At 43.5% G+C, this 20001-nt stretch overlaps 1 protein-coding gene across 1 annotated transcript in view; it reads left to right on the top strand.

Moving 5' to 3' along the window:
* Positions 1–20001, top strand: part of ARFGAP3 (ADP ribosylation factor GTPase activating protein 3) — a 50419-nt gene that overhangs the window by 6801 nt on the left and 23617 nt on the right. The window contains exons 3-9 of the mRNA XM_032416470.1: positions 5465–5537; positions 6798–6929; positions 8087–8170; positions 10733–10820; positions 16643–16702; positions 18025–18071; positions 18681–18823. Coding sequence (XP_032272361.1) covers positions 5465–5537; positions 6798–6929; positions 8087–8170; positions 10733–10820; positions 16643–16702; positions 18025–18071; positions 18681–18823 — 627 coding nt within the window. The remainder of the gene's footprint in view (positions 1–5464; positions 5538–6797; positions 6930–8086; positions 8171–10732; positions 10821–16642; positions 16703–18024; positions 18072–18680; positions 18824–20001) is intronic.

Here is a 20001-nt window from a genome sequence, read left to right as displayed (position 1 = left end):
CTTGGCCGGACCACGTTCTGCAGGGCACCCCTGAGCAGCCCTGGCTCAGATCTCCATTACTGCTGACCCCCTCTAACCAGTTCATCTGTTCCCCTGCCGCTTCTTTTTCCAGGGAAGGAACCAACAGAGGCAGGCAGGCTCTTCGGAATTGTGGCGAGCAGTTTTATTTTATATTATGACTTAAGGAATATTGATACAATGTGATTACTATGAAGAGCATTAGTTCCGGGGACGCCTGGGTAGCTCAGTTGGTTAAGCGTCTGCCTTCGGCTCAGGTCATGATCCCGGGGTCCTGGGATCAAGCCCCCACATCAGGCTCCCTGGTCAGTGGGGAGTCTGCTTCTCCCTCTGCCTGCCACTCCCCTTGCTTGTGCTTGCTCTCTCTCTCTATCAAATAAATAAATAAAATCTTAAAAAAAAAAAAGCATTAGTTCCTATAAGATAAAATCAGTTATAATTTTGATTGGATATTTTATATGATGGCATAAAAACTGTGTAGTAAAAGTAATAGCTTAATTTTCTTTTTTAATATATTAACTTAAAAAAAACCTTTCCTGTTGTACTTTCGTGAGTTCTTTTTTCAGAAATCAGTTCGTAGAGGCATGATGGGCTAAATATTTATACCTGTATAACTCCATAAGTAATTAATTAGAAAAGGGAGTTCTTTTGCATGTTCTTCCTGGTTTCAGAGTATCTATCCATTTCTTGTCTTTTCTTTTTTCTTTTTTTTTTAAAGATTTTTTAATTTTTTAATTTATTTGACAGAGAGAGAGACAGCGAGAGAGGGACCACAAGCAGGGGGAGAGGGAGAGGGAGAAGCAGGCTTCCCACGGAGCAGGGAGCCTGATGTGGGGCTCGATCCCAGGACCCTGGGATCATGACCTGAGCTGAAGCCAGATGCTTGACTGAGCCACCCAGGCGCCCTGTCTTTTCTTTTTTCTTAGACATGCTGGTCCCAGAATATTTTGAATACACTATCCTGTTGTCTCTTTTTTTAAATGTTGAGGTATTTACTTGCCAAGGCAGGTTTCTTTTTAATGTCCTCCCCGCCCCCCCAACCCCTGACCAGCCCCCGATCAGGTGTTACCAGTGAACATAAGACAATTTATAATTGGCTGTTTTCCTTTGTTCTTCCTCTCTTCCTCTCAGCTGAATCCCGGCCATTATAATCTGGCCTTCCCTTTGCCTCACCACCAAAGCACACCTCCAGTTTAAACCATTCCAGGAAATCTGACGTGTTCCCGGGTGAGGGAAGGACCGACCGGAAGCCTAATGAGGCTAGACAGCAGAGTCTGCTTGGGCTGCTGCAGGTTTAATGACTAGCCTTTAAAAAGTCAGATAAATATAACCATGAATCACAATGTTTATAAGTGATTCAGAAACAGTTGTTAGAAAATCCTGTATAACTGGAGGGCAGCAGTCTAGGAGTTGGGCAAGAGTAGGTCAAGGATGATAAGGGTAGGATTTTTGTTTTTAAGAGGTGGAGGTTTGCTGTTTAGACATTTTTTATTGGTTAAAACAATTACAAGCATTAGCCCAGTGGGAAAAAAAATCCAAGCAGTCCCAAAGCTCATAAAGTAAGAAGTGAAAAGTCCTTCCTCTCAAATCCCTTTCTCCTCCTCTTCCTCTCTCCACCCCCAGCAGACACACACATACACACCCACACACACCCCCATGCTCACTGTTGTGCTCCCCAGGCATGAACAGATGACTTGGGTGGAATGTTTATTTAAATGGAGATTTGGGTTTTTTTCAAGTCAACAGTTTTACAAAGGAAAAAATTTATGAACTGTTGCTTTTGCCAACCAACAGGGGAAAGGTGGGTTAGGCATCCACAGAAATGGCCGGCCACCACTTGGAGCAGAGTGGACGTAACCGGACTGGCCCCAGCCCACCGCCCCCTGGGGCTTGCCCTCTGCACCGTGCTCCTCTCCCTTCAGCTCTTTTCTTCTCAAGTTCACTGTTAAGTATTTCATGAGCTCATGAAAGGTGAATGGAATCTAGTCCTCCCTGCAGTGGGCTGGGGGTGGGCAGGGACAGGCTTAAATAGAGCACGAACAAGAGGACAGACTGTCAAGTGCCACCCAGGACACGGAAACAGTACCGCATCTACTTCTGAGGAAGATTAGTCAAAATTGAAGGAGGAGGTAACTTACACTTGCAATCAACCTCAAAGTTTCGGTGAGATTTTGATAATGGAAACAAGGCAGGGAAAAGGAGGTCAGCACTCACTTTAAGGAAAGGTACAGAGGCTGGCAAAAGGGACCTGTGTAGTAGCTCATTTTTATTTGCGTAGGAAAATGAGGTGATAAAGGATTCCAAGGGCGAAGATTTGGCTGACATTGGGAAGGGTCTCGACTGCCAGGCCGGAGCCTGTCCTAACTGCTGAGGCGTTGAAGGGTGAACACGGGCAGTCTGGTCTGGGCCCCAGGCGCACCAGGTGGCCATAGACACTGGCCTGGCCGTGCGGGGTGGGCGTTAGGGGAGAGGGCGCTGCAGCCGGCTGCTGGGGGCCCGAGTCCCGGCACCATCCTCGACTGCCTCTCCTTGTCTCGTTTCCTTCCCTTGAAGGAAGGGCCGGGTTGTCTGGTGCCTGCCCAGTGGATGCGAGAGGAGAAGGTCTTGTGATGTGAGTGTAGGAAGGTGACACCTCCCATGGCCTTCTATCGAGCAGTCAGGCCAGTTACAAACAGCTGCCTGCCTGGAAGCTGTTCCCGGGCTTGTCTGCGAGGAAACGTCTAGATTAACTGTGATAAATGGGTAAAGTTCCATTTAAAACTTTTCTTTCTTTTTTTTTAAAATTTTTTTTTAGATTTTATTTATTTATTTGAGAGAGAGAGACAGATAGTGAGAGAGAGCACAAGTGGGGAGGAGAGGGAGAAGCAGACTCCCTGCAGAGCAAGGAGCCTGATGTGGGACTCGATCCCAGGACCCCGGGATCATGACCTGAGCCGAAGGCAGACGCTTAACCAACTGAGCCACCCAGGTGCCCCTAAAACTTTTCATTACATGATAACTTTGTCATGTTTATTTGGTGAGATTCCTTCTGATTTCTAAAATCTAAATGTTCTACTTAACGAAAAAATACTGACTTTGGCAGCCACTAGTGAAGCTAATTCATGCAGGGTTTTTTTTAAGATTATTTATTTGAGACAGAGAGAGCAAGTGAGCACGAGGTGGGGAGGGGCAGAGGGAGAAGCAGAGTGAGAGCAGGGAGACTGATGTGGGGCTCGATCCCAGGACCCTGAGATCGTGCCCTGAGCCACGCAGGTGTCCCTAATTCATGCACCGTTAAGGAGGTCCTGTCTTGACTCATAAGGATTGTAGAGGTCGTGGGAAACCTGTTTTCTCATTTACCTAGTTGGTTAACTAGAGCTACTTTGTTAAAAGGACATAATTCTTCAACTTTTCTTACTTCCTCTGCTTTATGTTTTGCTTAGCATTGTCACAGACTATTTATTACCTTTCACACATGTCTTAATCTAAATTAAAGGTAAGAAATGACCTACAGTAAGTCACCTCCTCGTGTCGGGCACTCATGAGCAATGAAGTTTCCTCTTAAGATTGACTATTGTCACAGGCCACTAGCATCAAAACCTTTTATTCTGAAAGTCCAGTGTAATGAGAGAGAATCCCCGGCAGGCCAGGTCAGGAACAATTAGTTTTAATCTTCGTTTCTAAGGAGCATGTAGAGAAATATTTGGCTTTATTTATTTTTTTTTTTTAAAAGATTGTTTAAGACCAAAAGTTGTAAGGCTGAATAGCCAACCCGAGGACTTGCAGCCCCAGTTTTAGGACATAATTAAGGCAGCCCAAATTCAGATAGCCGTTATGTGCCTATGGTAGGAGTGTGGCAAAAAAATATGGGACATCCCTGTCCTCTGGAGCTTGCTGCTTCTGACACAGCGTGACGGGGTTAACATGGTCATGGTGATGCTGATGCGGAGAATTTTAGCCATATGGGATTTACCATGAGCCAGGCACTTTCTAGATATTAGCTTATTTGATTCCTACAAGAATGAAATAGATCATATTATAATGATCACTGCTTTGCACATGAGGAAAGTAGGCGCGGAGACGTTCAGTAAGCGCTCCAAAGTCATACAGCGAGTCGTGGCAGAGGTGAGATCTGTTGTCTCTCAGCTGGTCTCCGGAGACTGTGCTGGTAACTGCCGCCCTGTGACAGAATGGGATGGGGCTGGTGTCCGACTCGGACTGAGGGGGAGCCATGGAAGCGGGACTGAGCAAGATCTATCAGAAAAAGGATTTCAGAACAGGGTATGTAATTTAGTCACATTGCTTGGTCCTCAAGTTCTTCAAGATTTTATTCTTGTTTTTGGGAAATCTGTTGCTTATAAAGGGTGGATTAAATAAAGAGTGGATTAAATTTTACTTTTTATGTATTGCTGCGAAGTGGATTTGTCCTATGGATGTGTGATAATATGTATTAGTATTATTATTAACCTTAAAGTAGCTATTGGCTTCAAAATAACATTGTAACATTTACAAAGGTTAAGCAATACAAAGAGGCATAGAAATTAGTACACAGAGGCGCAGCATAAAAGAACTTTCGGAATCTGAAACCTCTTTCTACCCTCCTATTTTGTACAGGGTACTCTACCTATACCCATTAAAAACTGTCCCCATTCTTTTACAGTTAGTGTGGGACAAGCTGTTCTTGAATACAGGGCAGCCTTGCTTTTTGCTCATACCTATGGATTTGATATAAAGACTTCTAACATAGTTGTACTATCATATCTTGCTTTACAGTGATCACTCGGAGAACTTTTATTGTTGAGAAATACAGTTACTGCCTTTCCCTTGCCCTGATCTGGTCTCAGATTACAGATAAGTAGGGCATAAGGTGTGGTCGGGGAGAAGACACTTGGAGTTTTCCCTTTAAGAGCACTAAATCCTGAGTTTTCTCCCCTCCCTGATGGTGGTGACATTGGGTAGGTCCCTTCCATCCGACGATAAGCTGTGAGCATCCCGGAGGCTCCTGTTAGGTGTCACTCTGGACAAGTGGATAGCTGATCTGAAAAATTCAAGCAGAGACACGTTACCGATGTTTAGATCAGAAGCCACTGAGGATGCGAGGCGAGGAGTCAGAGTGGTTCCGGCAGCCCCGGGAAGCTGGTCATGTCCCTGCGCCCTAGAAGAGAAGCTGGCTGGAGTCCGGGCAGCACAAGGTGCTGCGGGTCTGGCCTGACCTGCCTGTGGTCAGGCGTGGAGGGGAGCGGGCAGCCGGCCCACCGGACGCTTGGCCACTGGGAAGGACGAGGGGGGCCGGAGCTGCCGGCACAGCTGTCACATGCCCTGCAGGCCCAGCGTCCCGTGTCACTGTTAACACAAGCCTAGAAGTCGTCAGGATCCTGAAAATCACGGAACTCTTGTTTTCCAAAGTGTAGTGGCTTGATTCTGGGGGAAAGATGTGTTAACGTTAGCGAATATTCTTTCCATTTAGATCTACAGAGCTGGACTCTAACTGGTCTTGGTTTCAGCTGCGATGCATGCAGGTTGGAGGAAATGCTAACGCAGTAAGTTCACCTCAGATGTGCTGTTTCCCTTCTTGTATAAATACGTGTTAGACTAGGAAAGAAGCTCGGTGTTTGTATGTATGAGCTTGCGGGGGCCCTATCCGATAGTAAAGGCTGGAAGGGCTTGGCAGTGGATGGCCCTGGTGACTTGTTTATCCCCAAATCTGTGAAATACCCTGTCCACACAAAGCTCTGGGCTAGGTGCGGGGATATAGTGACGAACGAGACAAACGAGATCCCCATTCTTAACTTAGTAATTTCTGGGTAAAAAAATAACTTTTTAAGTGTCCAATTAGCTTAGTTTTACAAGAGCAGATTACCCTAACCCCTCTTACAAACCTAAATAAGGATCCTCAAATATGTAAAACTTCATTTACAAATTTCAGTATATCTGATTAATCAAATTGGGTTGCTCATACAGGTTTTTAGAACACCTGGCTGAATTAAGATATGAATTCTGTAATTCATGTCTGTATATATGGACCCTCATGAGGTGGTTGAACACAGTTTCCTCTAAGTGTATAAGCATTTGTTTTACCACTTTGCTTATGCTGCAGTTTCTGTTCATGAAGAGATAGTTCTGGGCAAGGTGAAGGTCAGCATAGCTCCACTAATTGGAATAACCAATTCCAATTAGTGGAATTCCAACTGAAATGAATTTCTCATGAACTAAAAGTAGTCCAGAGCGGAAAGTGTCCCCTAAAGTAACAAAATAACCCAGAATGACAGAGGTGCTTTAATGGAGGAACGAAGGGCCGGCGATTTTATTTTGTAACGCGAGTCTCATGTCCAGTTTTACTGAAATACTAACGTTGCGTGTGTGGAAGGCATTCCTTTTACAGGAAGAGGTTTATATTAAATTGTGTGGTTTATTTTATTTTATTTTTTTTAAAGATTTTATTTATTTATTTGACAGAGGGAGACACAGCGAGAGAGAGAGAACAAGCAGGGGGAGAGGGAGAGGGAGAAGCAGGCTTCCCGTGGAGCAGGGAGCCCGCTGCGGGGCTCGATCCCAGGACCCTGGGATCATGACCTGAGCTGAAGGCAGACGCTTAATGACTGAGCCACCAGGCGCCCCTAAATTGTGTGGTTTAGATTATTTTTGTAAAATATGTGGTTTAATTTTGTTTTCACTAGTATTTTCTAGCGTATTTCTAGCATATTGATGTAATAGTATTTTCCTTCACAACATGAAGCAGTGTTTTCGGTTGCATTAGATTTAATGCAGTATTGCTCTAATGCGTGTGTTTTCCTCTGTAGTCTTCCTTTTTCCATCAACATGGCTGTACCACCAGCGACACCAAGGCCAAGTACAGCAGCCGCGCTGCTCAGCTCTACCGGGAGAGGATCAAGTCGCTGGCCTCCCAGGCAACGCGGAAGCACGGCACTGACGTAAGGCGCTGGCAGGTTGGATCGTCTCCTTCAGATGAGCAGATGAACATTTGTTTCAGTAGAGGAAGTGGTTTGAACCACTCCAGACAGTAAAACCTTCTAACAGGATTCTCTTGCAAGGAAACAACCTGTAGCTGCTTCTCATTGTTCGTGGAAGTTACGCTCTGTGAGGTTGCTGTGAGCCCTGAATTTGGAAATGCTGAAGCCTCACTCCTAGGGGAGACAGAGGGCTGGGTTCCTATGCGCTTCTGGTCACAACGTTTCCATCAACAGAGCAATACATAATCTTATTTTACATGGGCTTCTGCTTGAGGACACCTTATTGAATATATTATACAATTAATTATATAATACTTAATAGCATGTGGATATAATAATATTTAATAGATAACATACACAATTTAATATATTACTAATGTATAATTATTGACTCTGACATTGAACTCACTGCCCACAGCACTATATATGACTCATGCCTGAATGAAGCTTACCTAACACTGTATTTTTTCTATAAGGCACATCACAGCCTCTGTGTGCTTAGGAGCCCTAGGTAGGACTTCAGCACTAGGCTTAGGGCCCATTTTAAACAGTGAAAACACCAACAAAGCACAAAAATGTGAAAAATGTGGCCCTAAATAGGCCACGAAAAGGACACTTGTTTACAGTGTGAGAGCTAATGTGAGAAGGCAGAGCATCACCTTGTTCGATCTCAGCTGGGAATGTGTACCTTGGGTGGCTCAAATTCTTTGCTGATCTGCACACGTCTGTGAAGGACCGCAGAAGGGTCTCAAGTACCGATTTGGGGGTCACAAGTAAATTGTGGCAAGTAGGTGGATTTGCAAATATGGAAACCACTGTTAATGAGGATTGACCGTACTTTGGAATCTGCACTTAGAAATTAAGTCCTCGATCTTTCCTTTTCAGGAACAGCTTGTGAAGCTGGTACTTGACATCCTTAAGGTTTGGACGCAAAAGTGACTGGATTGATACATTACTAAAATGTGCTCAGGGGCCCTGCATAGGCCTGTTACTGACTGTATAATAGTGGAAAGTACCGATCTTTAGCAAACAGATCTCTAGAAAGGGAGTGAGACACTTAAATAAAACCCGTTAAAGCCAGGTGAAGGGCTAAGCAGAGCTTTGTGTTTTTGTTCTAGCTCTGGCTGGATAGCTGTGTGATTCCACCTTTGACCCCTCCACCGAAAGAGGAAGATTTTTTTGCCTCTCATGCTTCTCCTGAGGTATGTATTATGCTTTATACAATTTTAAAGTATGCTTACTCTTACGTTCCTAAAGGGCATATATTTAAATGTTTCACTTAGGAGACAGTCTAAGCTTCTGTAACAAACAACCCTGAAATACAGTCTCTTAAACAAGATAGAAATGAATCTCCATCAGCGGTTCCGAAGTTGGCTGTCCAGGGTTGACCGAGGGAGGGATTTATTTAGCTCTTCTCCACATGTTGGCTTCCATCTCATGGTCCAAAGTGTCCGCTCCAGCTCATGACCTTTCACAGCAATGGAAAGGGGGTAAGCATCTAGGAAAGCAAGTGCCCCATCCTTTTACTAAAAAAAATGTAGAGGTGGTGCACATCACTTGTGCTCACATCCTAGTAGCCAGAATTTAGTTGTACATAGATACCTAGCTGCCAGGGAGGCTGAGAAGTTATTACTAGTAGTCTGCCACAGTTCATCTGAGAACTATGGACCTGACAAAGAATGAAGACTTTTTCTTTTTTAAATATTTAATTAAGAGCATGCCAGCGGAGGTGGGGGGCAGAGGGAGAGAGAGAATCTCAAGCAGACTCCCCAGTGAGCGTGGAGCCGGATGCAGGGCTCAATCCCACACCACTAGGGTCATGACCTGAGCCGAAATCAAGAGTCGGACACTTAACTGACTGAGCCAGCCAGGCGCCCCTAAACCTAAATTTTAATAGGGGTTTGAATCTCATTGTCCCAGTTTAGCTGTGTACATCGAGGGTATCTCAGGGCTATTGTAAGAATGAAGTCAGGGGGTGCCTGAGTGGCTCGGTCAGTTAAGTATCTGAGTCTTGATCTCAGCTCAGGTCTTGGTCTCAGGGTTGTGAGTTCAATCCCTGCGTTGGGCTCCCTACTTAAATAAAAGAATGAAGTCAGTACTGATACAAGGAATTAGGAGCTGGCACAGAGTGAGCCTCCAGTAAAAGCGGCCAGAACCATGGTCTTCATTGTTGTGGTCTGATAGGAGCAACAATAATCATCCCAAAATCACTAAGATTAGGGAACATAAGGCCTCCACAGCCTAAAATATTTCCTGAGTGGTCCTTTAGGGAAATGTGTGCAGACCCCTGGCTTAGAGCCTCAGGTGTCTGTTCGCTGCCCTCCCTCCTCCCAGTCCCACTGGGGAGGGGGCACGTTTGCTTAACTGCTGTACAACCCATTCTTTAACCAGTTTTCAAGTACAGACATGAAGTTGCTGTCCCTTGATTTTTTTTGTTATTATAATGTGCACATACATGTTCATTGACATAGTACTTACAAGAAGTAGTTATCAACAAAGAAGGGAACAGAAAACAAAAGAAAAGATGAGGTATTCTGTCACAATCTGCACCTCTTGTTTAATATGGAACAAGGTCTAGAATATCCACAGGTAGTAGCTGGGAAGTGTTAGGGATAGAAACAACAGGCTAAAAGGAGGAGAGAGAGGAACAGTTTGATGTGGACGAGTGTTAGAATTAGTATTAATATGAACTCACGTTGTTTCAGTGAGTCTCTGTAACACGCACTTGCAGACACATGGTGGAGCACCGTTGACGTATGTGTGTGTATCCCTGGGTGAGCACCAAGAGGAACCAGGGCGACCTGTGGAGAAACGGCAGATTCTAGGCCTGGGGCTGCTGGGGCAGCTGAGCCTGGAGCATCTTGTAGTGCTGGAAAGTAAAGAAGTACTGGCAGAGAGGGTGGCAGATAGAGGAGGGCTGTCTAAAGGACTCGGAAACCAACCGGAAAGAGTTCCCAGTGGTCAAAGCTGGAACAATTTCAACAGCAAAATAATGACCATTTGGATTATAATCCAAGGAATAAAATAAATATCCACGAGTCTACACTAATATAAATAGATGATTGAATAAATAAATGAAGAGAAGGGACGATCTTCCTTGGAGAGAAATTCAATCATGTATATAGAGAGATAACTCTGCCCTTCAGGAGGTGGAGCTTCACCCCCTCCCCTTGAGTGCAGACCAAACTTGGTGACTCGTTTCCCAAGACTAGAGGATGGGAAAGGGGAAAATGGTAATTTTACTGCAGAAAAGACTGGTAGGCAGCACCTGATTCATCAATGATTTGGTGACCATAATTGAAGTATAATTAACACAGTGTTCTATTAGTTTCAGGTATACAATATAAAGATTCAACAACTCTGTACGATACCCGGTGCTCACCAAGATAAGTGTGCCTGGGCACCTGGGTGATTCAGGCAGTTAAGTGTCCGACTCTTAATTTCGGCTCGAGTCATGATCTCATGTGTCGTGAGATTGAGCCCTGCATCAGGCGCCACACTCAGCAGGGCGGCTGCTTGAGGTTCTGTCTGTCTGTCTCTCTCCCTCTGCCCCTCCTCCCGCATGTGCACTCTCTCTCTCTCTAAAATAAATACATAAATCTTAAAAAAAAAAAAAAAAGAATAGGCATGTTTTAATATTATCTTTTCTTCCTGTTAATCCAGATACTTAGAAGGTGACTATTAAATATTAGCTTTTCCCCTGCTTTGACTTTCTTGTGACTTTTCTTGCTTTGCTTACTGATGACTTGTTCACCTTACTGCAGGCGAGTGGCACAGGATGGGCATCAGCACAACCAGAAGCATCTTCTTTGCCACCAAGGAATGCGGAAACCACTCCAGCTAATAATGAAGGTAGTCTTCAGAACTGTCCTGTAATGCTCTCCTTTGGTTCAATGGCACGCTACGAAACTATTAGAAAATAAGATCCGTCAGGCGCCTGGGTGGTGCAGTCAGTTGAGCGTCTCTTTCTTTTTTTTTTTTTAAAGATTTTATTTATTTATTTGACAGAGAGAGACACAGTGAGAGAGGGAACACAAGCAGGGGGAGTGGGAGAGGGAGAAGCAGGCCTCCCGCCGAGCAGGGAGCCCAGTGCGGGGCTCGATCCAGGGACTCCAGGATCATGACCTGAGCCGAAGGCGGTCGCCTAACCAACTGAGCCATCCAGGCACCCGAGCGTCTGACTCTTGATTGCAGCTTAGGTCATGATCTCAGGGTTGTAAGATTGAGCCCCATGTCGGGATCCATGGTCAGTGTGGAATCTGCTTAAGATTTGCTCTCCCTCTCCCTCTGCCCTTCCCACTCATGTTCTTTCTCTCTCTAAAATAAATAAATAAATCTAAGAAAGAAAGAAAGAAAATAAGATCCTTGTATTTAAAAGGAAACATGCCCCTTATAGATTATATAGTGGGGAAAAAATATTGCTGAACAGGGAATATGATCTCATTTTTATAAAAAACTGGAACAAAAACATACACACACAGAAAACATTCTGGTGGGGCGCCTGGGTTGCTCAGTTGGTTAAGTGTCTGACGCCCTTGGCTCAGGTCATGATCTCCAGGTCCTGGGATCGAGCCCCACATCGGGCTCCCTGCTCAGCACGAAGTCTGCTTCTCCCTGTCCCTCTGCCCCTCCTCCAGCTCTCTCTCTCTTTCTCTCAAATAAATAAAATCTTTAAAAAATACATATAATACATAAGAATAATTCCTATGTAAGACACAGAAAATTCATGTTTATATTTAAAAAAAAAAAAAAGAAAGAAAACATTCTGGAAGGCACATCCCAAATTGTTAACTGGAGAATGAAATTACTGAATGAATTACTTTTACCTTCAACTTGATATAGTTGTGAAGTGAGTGAACTTTTGTAATGAATATATATTACTTCCATACTCAGCAAGATTTCAATTTTAAAAATGATCCTGTAAATAGTTGATATCTAATGATTTGCATTCGGTGATTTTATTATAGGATTTTATCTATTTATTTATTTATTTAAAAGATTTTTATTTATTATTTGAGAGAGAGAGCATGAGCCGCAGGGGTAGAGAGAGAGAGAGAGAGAGAGAGAATCTCAAGCAGAGCCCGATGCAGGGCTCGATCCCAGGACCCTGAGATCATGACCTGAGCCAAAGCCAAGAGTTGAACGCTTAACCAACTGAGCCACGCAGGTGCCCCAGGATTATATTTATTGTAAATATATCAATTGCTTGCATTTAAAAAAATCACTTATGTGATATGAATAACAAGGATCAGACCTCAACATTTTTTGGTTTTAAGATTGAATTTTTTTTTATTTTTAATTTTTTTTAAAGGTTTTATTTATTTATTTGACAGAGCACAAGCAGGGGGAGCGACAGGCAGAGGGAGGGGGAGAAGCAGACTCCCCACTGAGCAGGGAGCCCGATGCGGGACTCAGTCCCAGGACCCCGGGACCATGACCTGAGCCGAAGGCAGACGCTTAACTGACTGAGCCACCCAGGTGCCCCAAGATTGAACATTTTTTGTCAGCCAGAAAGTTCGTGTAAATTAACAGCACCATTTGACAACTGTTCAGGGAACCCCTGGGGTGTGGTGCCAGAAGTGTGGGCTGGTATAAACTGAGCCTGGAACTACTTTCGGGAACTTCGTGTAATAGGAAGACCAAACACTCAACCAACTTTATGACTAAGATTCTTACTTGAGAAACTTTCTGGCAATGGTTTTGCTGGAGGGTTGGGGAGTGACTGGTATTTATCGAGAAGAGAGTCCTAGGAAAGTGATCATTCGGGTCTCTGTGAGAGTGGGGTCAGGGAGCATGCTGGAAGGAAAAGTCACTTCATTTGTACTGAATTCTAGGTATAAGGGGAGGAATGTCTGAGATTCCATCAAACAGCAGATTTTAGGATGCCTGTTTTTAATGTTACTGGTCTTAGGAGTTGACCTATCAGCAAACCAGGATGGGAACATTTTGCATCCTGGGAACAGTGAATGGAGTTGGGACAAGTGTCCAGCATTTTGGAAAAAATAATAAAGCAGAATTCCTTCTTTACTCTTTACATCAACCTAAATTCAGTTAGATCAAAGATTAAATATATATCATGAAAATGTGAGGTTACTAGAAGAAACATGGGTGAAGCTTTTCTGGCAACCTGGAATGGGAAGCCCTTCTATGCATATTCAAGCCTCATGAGGAGAAGAGATTAATGAATCTATTACAAATAATAACAATTCAGTTCTGAAGAAATGCTTTAAAGACAAGTGATAAACGCTTGCAATTCATATATAGGCAAAAAACTTGTTTCCTTAATGTGCAAAGGACTCTGGCATGGCTGGGTTTTGTATGATTTGCAACCTACGGTTGCATTTCATTTTTTGTGCATATGACCCTAAATGTTTGCTAAGAACCCACCTCGAAGTGGTGTTTCGCTTTTCAGTTTCTTAGACCTGCACCACACTGCGGCTGCACCGGTCCTTTGGTTCTTGCCTATGTTTGCTTTAGGTTTTGCTTGCACTGTCCCCCCTCATTGCCACGTGGCTACCTCTGTCCTGCTCAAGGGCCTCTCCTCAGAGAGACCACGTCCATCCCATGGGCACTCCAGGTCCCTACCACATTCATGTGTCTGGTCTCCCCCGTAGTGTAGCACACCTTGGTTCTGGGAATGACTGTGCCCCATTAGCTCACTGGGCTGTGAGCACCTCCACGGAGAGGTGGTTTCTTAAGATAAGGAATCTGCCTGCACCATTGATCGGTTTGTCATTATCCGTAAGGACAGAAGAAAAAAAATAATCCCAACACTCTCCTGACTAACACAGAGAAAAGGTGGCCTTTGTACCTTCCAACAGTACAGATGACAATTTGAATATTGTTATTATTACAACTAATTAGCCTAAACGGCCTTTTGAAGTTGAAGCTCAGATGCCACGGAGGCCCATGCGCCCTCTGGAGTCCAGGTGTCTCGTTTGTTTTACTAACAGGAAACTAAGGTAACTAAATACAGAGCAAGATTTTGTTCTTGTACATATTTTTTTTTTTTTAAGATTTATTTATTTATTAGAGAGAAAACGCGCGCGCTTGCATGTGTGTGGGGGGAGGGGCGGAGGGAGAGAGAGGATCCTCAAGCAGGCTCCCCGCTGAGTGCAGAGCCCGATGCGGTGCGGGGCTTCATCTCACAACCCTGAGATTATGATCTGAGCCCAAGCCAAGAGCTGGACGCTCAGCCAACTGAGCCCCCATCATTCTTCGCTGGAAAGTTCCTCCTGAAGGTTTTATTGTTTAGAAATTCCACAGCCACTTGCCCCTGCAGCGGAATTTCCTCCTTCCTTCCCGACCAGTCTCTCACCAGCAGCTCTCAGCTCTCAGCTCTCCGGGGGGGACAGGGTGCAGTCTTGAGTCAACTTAAGGATTACATCATGAAAAGGAAGAGCAAAAGAATTTTGACCAATGGAATGTGGGTCCTGACATCCTCTGCTTAAGTATCCTTATTCCCTGGCATTCCTCCAGTGGCCAGCAGTTCCTGGCCCATGGTAGGTAATCAAGAAATGTGTAGTCAGTCCTTTTTCCACAAAATGCCATTGTTCTCACTCATCCTGCTTTGCCTTCTTAAATGCCTTAACTAGAGTTTACCTTTTTTATAGGGGCTTCTGGGTGGCTGAGTGGGTTAAGCGGCCGACTCTTGATTTTGGCTCAGGTTGTGATCTCGAGGTCCTGGGATTGAGCCCCCACGTCCAGCTCCTTGCTCAGCAGGGAGTCTGCTGGAGGATTCTCTCTTTCTCTCCCTCTCTCCCTCTGCCCCTCACCCCGCTCGCACGCTCTCTTTCTCTCAAATAAATCTTTTTTTTTTTTTTAAAGATTTTATTTATTTATTTGACAGAGAGATACACAGCGAGAGAGGGAATACAAGCAGGGGGAGTGGGAGAGGGAGAAGCAGGCTTCCCGCCGAGCAGGGAGCCCGATGCGGGGCTCGATCCCAGGACCCCGGGATCATGACCTGAGCTGAAGGCAGACGCTTAACGACTGAGCCACCCAGGCGTCCCCAAATAAATCTTTTTTTGAGAGAGAGAGAGAGAGCACGCAAGTGGGAGGGGCAGAGGGAGAAGGTGAGAGAGAATCTTAAGCAGGCTCCACGCTCAGCACGGAGCCCGACATGGGGCTGGACCTCACGACCCTGAGATCGTGACCTGAGCCAAAATCAAGAGTCAGACACTTAACCCACTGAGCCACCAGGCGCCCCAAATAAATAAAACTTTATAAATAAATAAATAAACAAATAAATATTTATTTATAAAAAGTAAGACCAGTATGTTTCCTCTAAACCTCTGTCAGGCCTGCCCTGTTTTAAATAACAGCTTTATTTTTTTTAATTTTTATTTTTTTTAAAGATTTTATTTATTTATTTGACAGAGACACAGTAAGAGAGGGAACACAAGCAGGGGGAGTGGGAGAGGGAGAAGCAGGCTTCCCGCCGATCAGGGACCCCGATGCGGGGGCTCGATCCCAGGACCCTGGGATCATGACCTGAGCCGAAGGCAGACGCTTAACGACTGAGCCACCCAGGCGCCCCTTAAATAACAGCTTTATTGGCATATAATTCACACATCATAAAATTTACCCTTTTTTAAACTGTTGAACTCAGTGGTTTTTGTATATTCACAAGGTTGTGCCACCATCACTGTTTACTTCAGAACATTTTCAGCAGCCCCCAGAGAAAGCCTGTACCGATGAACAGCCCCCATCCTGCCCTGTCTCCAGCCTCTGGCAACTGCCAGTCTGCTTCTGTCTCTAAGGATTTGCCTGTTCTAGACATTTCATATCAATGGGATCCTACGATGTAGGGTCTTCTGTGACCTGCTTCTTGAGCTTAGCATCATGTTTTCCAGGTCCATCCATGTGGTAGCAGGTGTCAGCACATCATTCTGTTTTCTGACCAAGTAATAGCCCATTGCCTGGATAGACTACATTTTGTTTATTCATTTTTTGTCAAAGATTTTATTTATTTACTTGACGAGAGAGAGAGAGAACAAGTAGGCAGAGCGGCAGGGAGAGGGAGAAGCAGGCTCCTTGCTCAGCGGGACTTGATCCCAGGACCCCGGGGTCCTGACCTGAGCTGAAGGCAGACGCTCAACCGACGGAGCCATCCAGACGCCCCTTGTTTATTAATTTTTAAAGTAATAAAATAAGGAATAAAATTAAGATAACAAACGATTTTTTTAATGAAGACATAATAGAGTTTCCTAACCAGAATAATTTTTTAGGCAAACTAGGAAACAGGGCAGATTTTTCTGGCACCTGGAAATTTAGGTTTCTATCACTGATACGATTGGTGTTGGAATTTACAAATGTTAGCATATATTGGGTGTTTAATCCACATATGTACTAGGTATCTCAGAACAGTTTATTTTAAAACACCAGATCATAAGGTAGAATTTTGAATGATATTAATTAGAGAGACCACGAACATTTTTATCCTATAAAGCAACTGAATAAAAAGTATACTTCTATTTCAATAGACTTTTAAATCAAATTTTTTTTTAATCAAAATTCTTATAATGATAAAATAGAATATGGAGCTAGACAGAGAAACAATCATTGGCAAAATTGGGTAAGATATGTGGAACCAAGAAAGTAGAATTTATTACATATTCAAAAGCACGTTTGATGAGTATATTTTTTGCATTAATATCATATTTACCTTGCAGGTGGACCAGAACAAGGACCGAGCGTGGAAGGTCTTAATGCACCAACGAAGGGGGCTTCAGGTAATAGGCCTACGACTCTATATTCTGATTTAAAGAGTGAGATTCATTAAGACAAAGAATGAATCCCATCTTTACATTCTGCCTAGATTTTGTAGACTAATACAGCGTCATGACCGTTAATCTGTTAATAAGATTTTATTGAGCAAAAAAGTGTTTTCCGTCTTAGCCAGCTTGCGGCCCGTGAATTGCAGCAGCTGGTGTCCCTGGATGAGGTCGCTGCTGATCTGTTGATCTGCTCATTCGTGTTGTGCTGGTTTATGTTCCCAGCACGAGCAGAAGGCAGAGCAGCCCTGTCGTTCCCATTGACTCAAGAGCTCCTAGTATTTTCTTCTCTTTCTGATTTTACAGTGATCTTCAATGTTTCATTATTAGGGTATTATATTCTGAAATTATGTGGCATTAATTGGAAAGCAAGTACTTTGGTGAAAAACAGTTAAACTATTAGAAATGTTCTGGATATTTTCATCCTGTGTTAATAGCCTTGTAGGAGGTTGGGGGCCGATTATGTGACTACTGCCACACGGATCCAAAAGGAGGTGCTGGAAAGAAAAACTTGCATAAATATCTTTTTCATACTTGAAATGTAATGATGTTATATTCTCATTAGGGCTAAATCTGAATCTTTTGTTGTTTGTGGTTTTATGCTGCCTTTTCCTATTAAAGCACATTCTCATCTTTGTAAGATAAAAGTTAAAATTTTATTCTTACTGAGTCTCTTAAACATAGACTCTATAATCTATGATTAAAGTTACCCAGAAAACAATGTTTAAGGAGCTCTATCTTAAAGCATCATATATTTTTGTACAATTTAGAAAGTACTGCTACTAAAATAATGGAATGCTTTGTAATTCTTATTGATTAATACGATAAAATCTGTATATAAGTCAAGGTGAAAAAGCACATCACTGCTTTAGTTGTATATATAATGCCTGGCTAACTTTATATTTTAAAGTAATTCTAAAAGTTTTTGAAGAGCAGATCTTAATAAGAGAGTTTGTTCTAATATACATAAAAAATGCTCCTGAAGAAAGCAGTGTATGGGGTCAGGCCAGGCTCTTTATTTCTCTTCAGTGTGGTATGCAGAAGACATTTTCTCTGAGTTTGGATACTACTTGGAAATACCAACAAACTCCATTTAACCAAGCTCTTAATGTAAAATACACTCATATGCCTGAGTCTTCTGGGTGACAAACCCATGTGGAAAATGTTACAGTCTCTTAAATAATGATATGTGTATCTTAAGATTTTTTAAAAGATACACTAAAAATAGAAAAATTATGTATTTCTATTGGTCTGACTTTCTATTTTTTATTTTTTGGCAGAGGTGTCCTCTATCATAAAAAAGAAACCAAATCAAGCTAAAAGAGGAGTGAGTATCGTGTGTAAATACCTGGTGGCTCGGCTCTAAAACAGCCCACGCTCTCGAGAAAGCCACCTTTGTCACTTCCCATATTGTGTATAATACATGTGGCTTTGATAAAGAACTTATGCTTTGTGCCATGAGGTGAACGTTAGACATAGTGAAGATTTTCTAGAATGAGTATTCGACGACATTTTTCTGTCGACAGAATTAAAAAAAAAAAATCAGTGGAGGCTCCATGGAAGTTCCTGTTGTGTGTGCATTTCTGTAAGCGATGCCTTCACTCGAGGCTTGGAGGGTTGTCGTCCACTGAGCTTTCAGAGAACACGATTCCCTGTAGAGCCCGTGTTCTGGAGGCAGGCACCAAGGCAGCCACTTTGTCACCTCATGGCTGTGTGATCTTAGTCAGGTCACTTAACTTGCCTGAGCTTGAGCTGCTCACCTGTGAACTGGGGCTAATAGCAATGCCAGCTTGACAGGGTCATGAGGACTAAGTGAGAGAATGAATGTAAAGTGCAGGTCACAGTGCCTGGCAGGTAACAAACCTTAGTCATGTTAGCTGTTGCTGCAAAAGCTTTCAAACAGTTTGGGTAGAATCTAATTTTATATATCTTCTAGCTTGGAGCCAAAAAAGGAAGTTTGGGGGCCCAGAAAGTGGCGAATACATGCTTTAACGAAATTGAAAAACAAGCCCAAGCTGTAGATAAGATGAAGGAACAGGAAGACCTTCTGGCCAGGGCGGCACCTAAGGAAGAATCAATGTAAGTTTAACTTAGTTCTAGTAGTGTGTTTTTAGTGAATAAAACTGTTAATCAAACAACTCTGAGGTTTGCTTTCTAGATGCCATTTAATTTTTTATGTTTTATTTATTTATTTATTTTTTGGTGCTGGGGAGGGGGGCTGCCTGGATTGGAGAAATTGGAATGATAATGTGGAGTCCCTTTAAGTCAGGCCAGTCATTTACATTTTATCTGAGAGGAGCACTGGAATGAAGGGAGTGTATTTTGGAAGGTGAGTTTGGTAGTGAGATCAGGACACACAGAATGGGGCAGAAACTGGAAGCCAGGAGGCCAGTCAAGAGAATGGCTGTAAGTATACACTGAAGGCTCTTGAGAGGCTTTGTTTGTGCTGGAAACAGAAGAGCAGTATGGCCGTCTGGAGAGTGCATGTGCTGGGTATAAAAGATCTCTAGGAGAGAAGAAAGCAGGGTGAACACAACACAGAAAGGAGAGCCGGCTTGGGTTCCTAGTTCTTATGTGTGTTTATTTTGCTTTTATGGTATTTTCTCTTCTTTTCATGTGTATTCTATCAGTTTTGACTTGAGTTACTATAGACTGCATCATGAAGAAAATAATAATGCTTATTTTATGAGGTTTAATGGAATTAAGAAGTCAGGCCTCTGTGTTTCTCAGAAATGCGGGAGCCCTTCCCAGTCCTGGCTCAAGGGAGGGCTTGCAAGCCACTCAGATCAAGCAAGGGAAGCAGCTCTGCCTCTTCCTACTCTCCCCACCAACTGTGCAGACTCCTCTGAGAGTGGGCCCAGGAACTGCCTGCCTGGAGGTGAGGACAAGGCTAGTACACAGTCAGAATTTGAAGATTAAGTTAGTTAATGCTCATCAAAGTGCATCAGACAGTGCCTGGTGCAGAGTAAGTGCTCAATCAGTGTGCTTTCTTACTATTCATACTAACAGTTTGCCAAGGGGCTTTCTAGTTGGCTAAGCCCGGAGAATTTGAAGTTATTTCTCCTTGTCATTTAATTCGAAGAACATAGGGGGCAGCACTAAATTGTAGTTAGGCTAGATATGGTTTGAAATGCTTTCTGTAAAATGTACTTCCAGCTGTCACAGACCTCACTTTAATTTCTCTAAGCTAGGTTCTTGACCCTGGGGAATGGGGCGGAAGGTCAAATCTGAGGCTCTAGACTGCTTCTTTTTTTTTT

The sequence above is a fragment of the Phoca vitulina genome, unplaced genomic scaffold (genome assembly GCF_004348235.1).
Source record: "Phoca vitulina isolate PV1807 unplaced genomic scaffold, GSC_HSeal_1.0 scaffold19, whole genome shotgun sequence".
NCBI lineage: Eukaryota > Metazoa > Chordata > Mammalia > Carnivora > Phocidae > Phoca > Phoca vitulina.
This window is presented reverse-complemented; position numbering and strand designations above follow the sequence as displayed.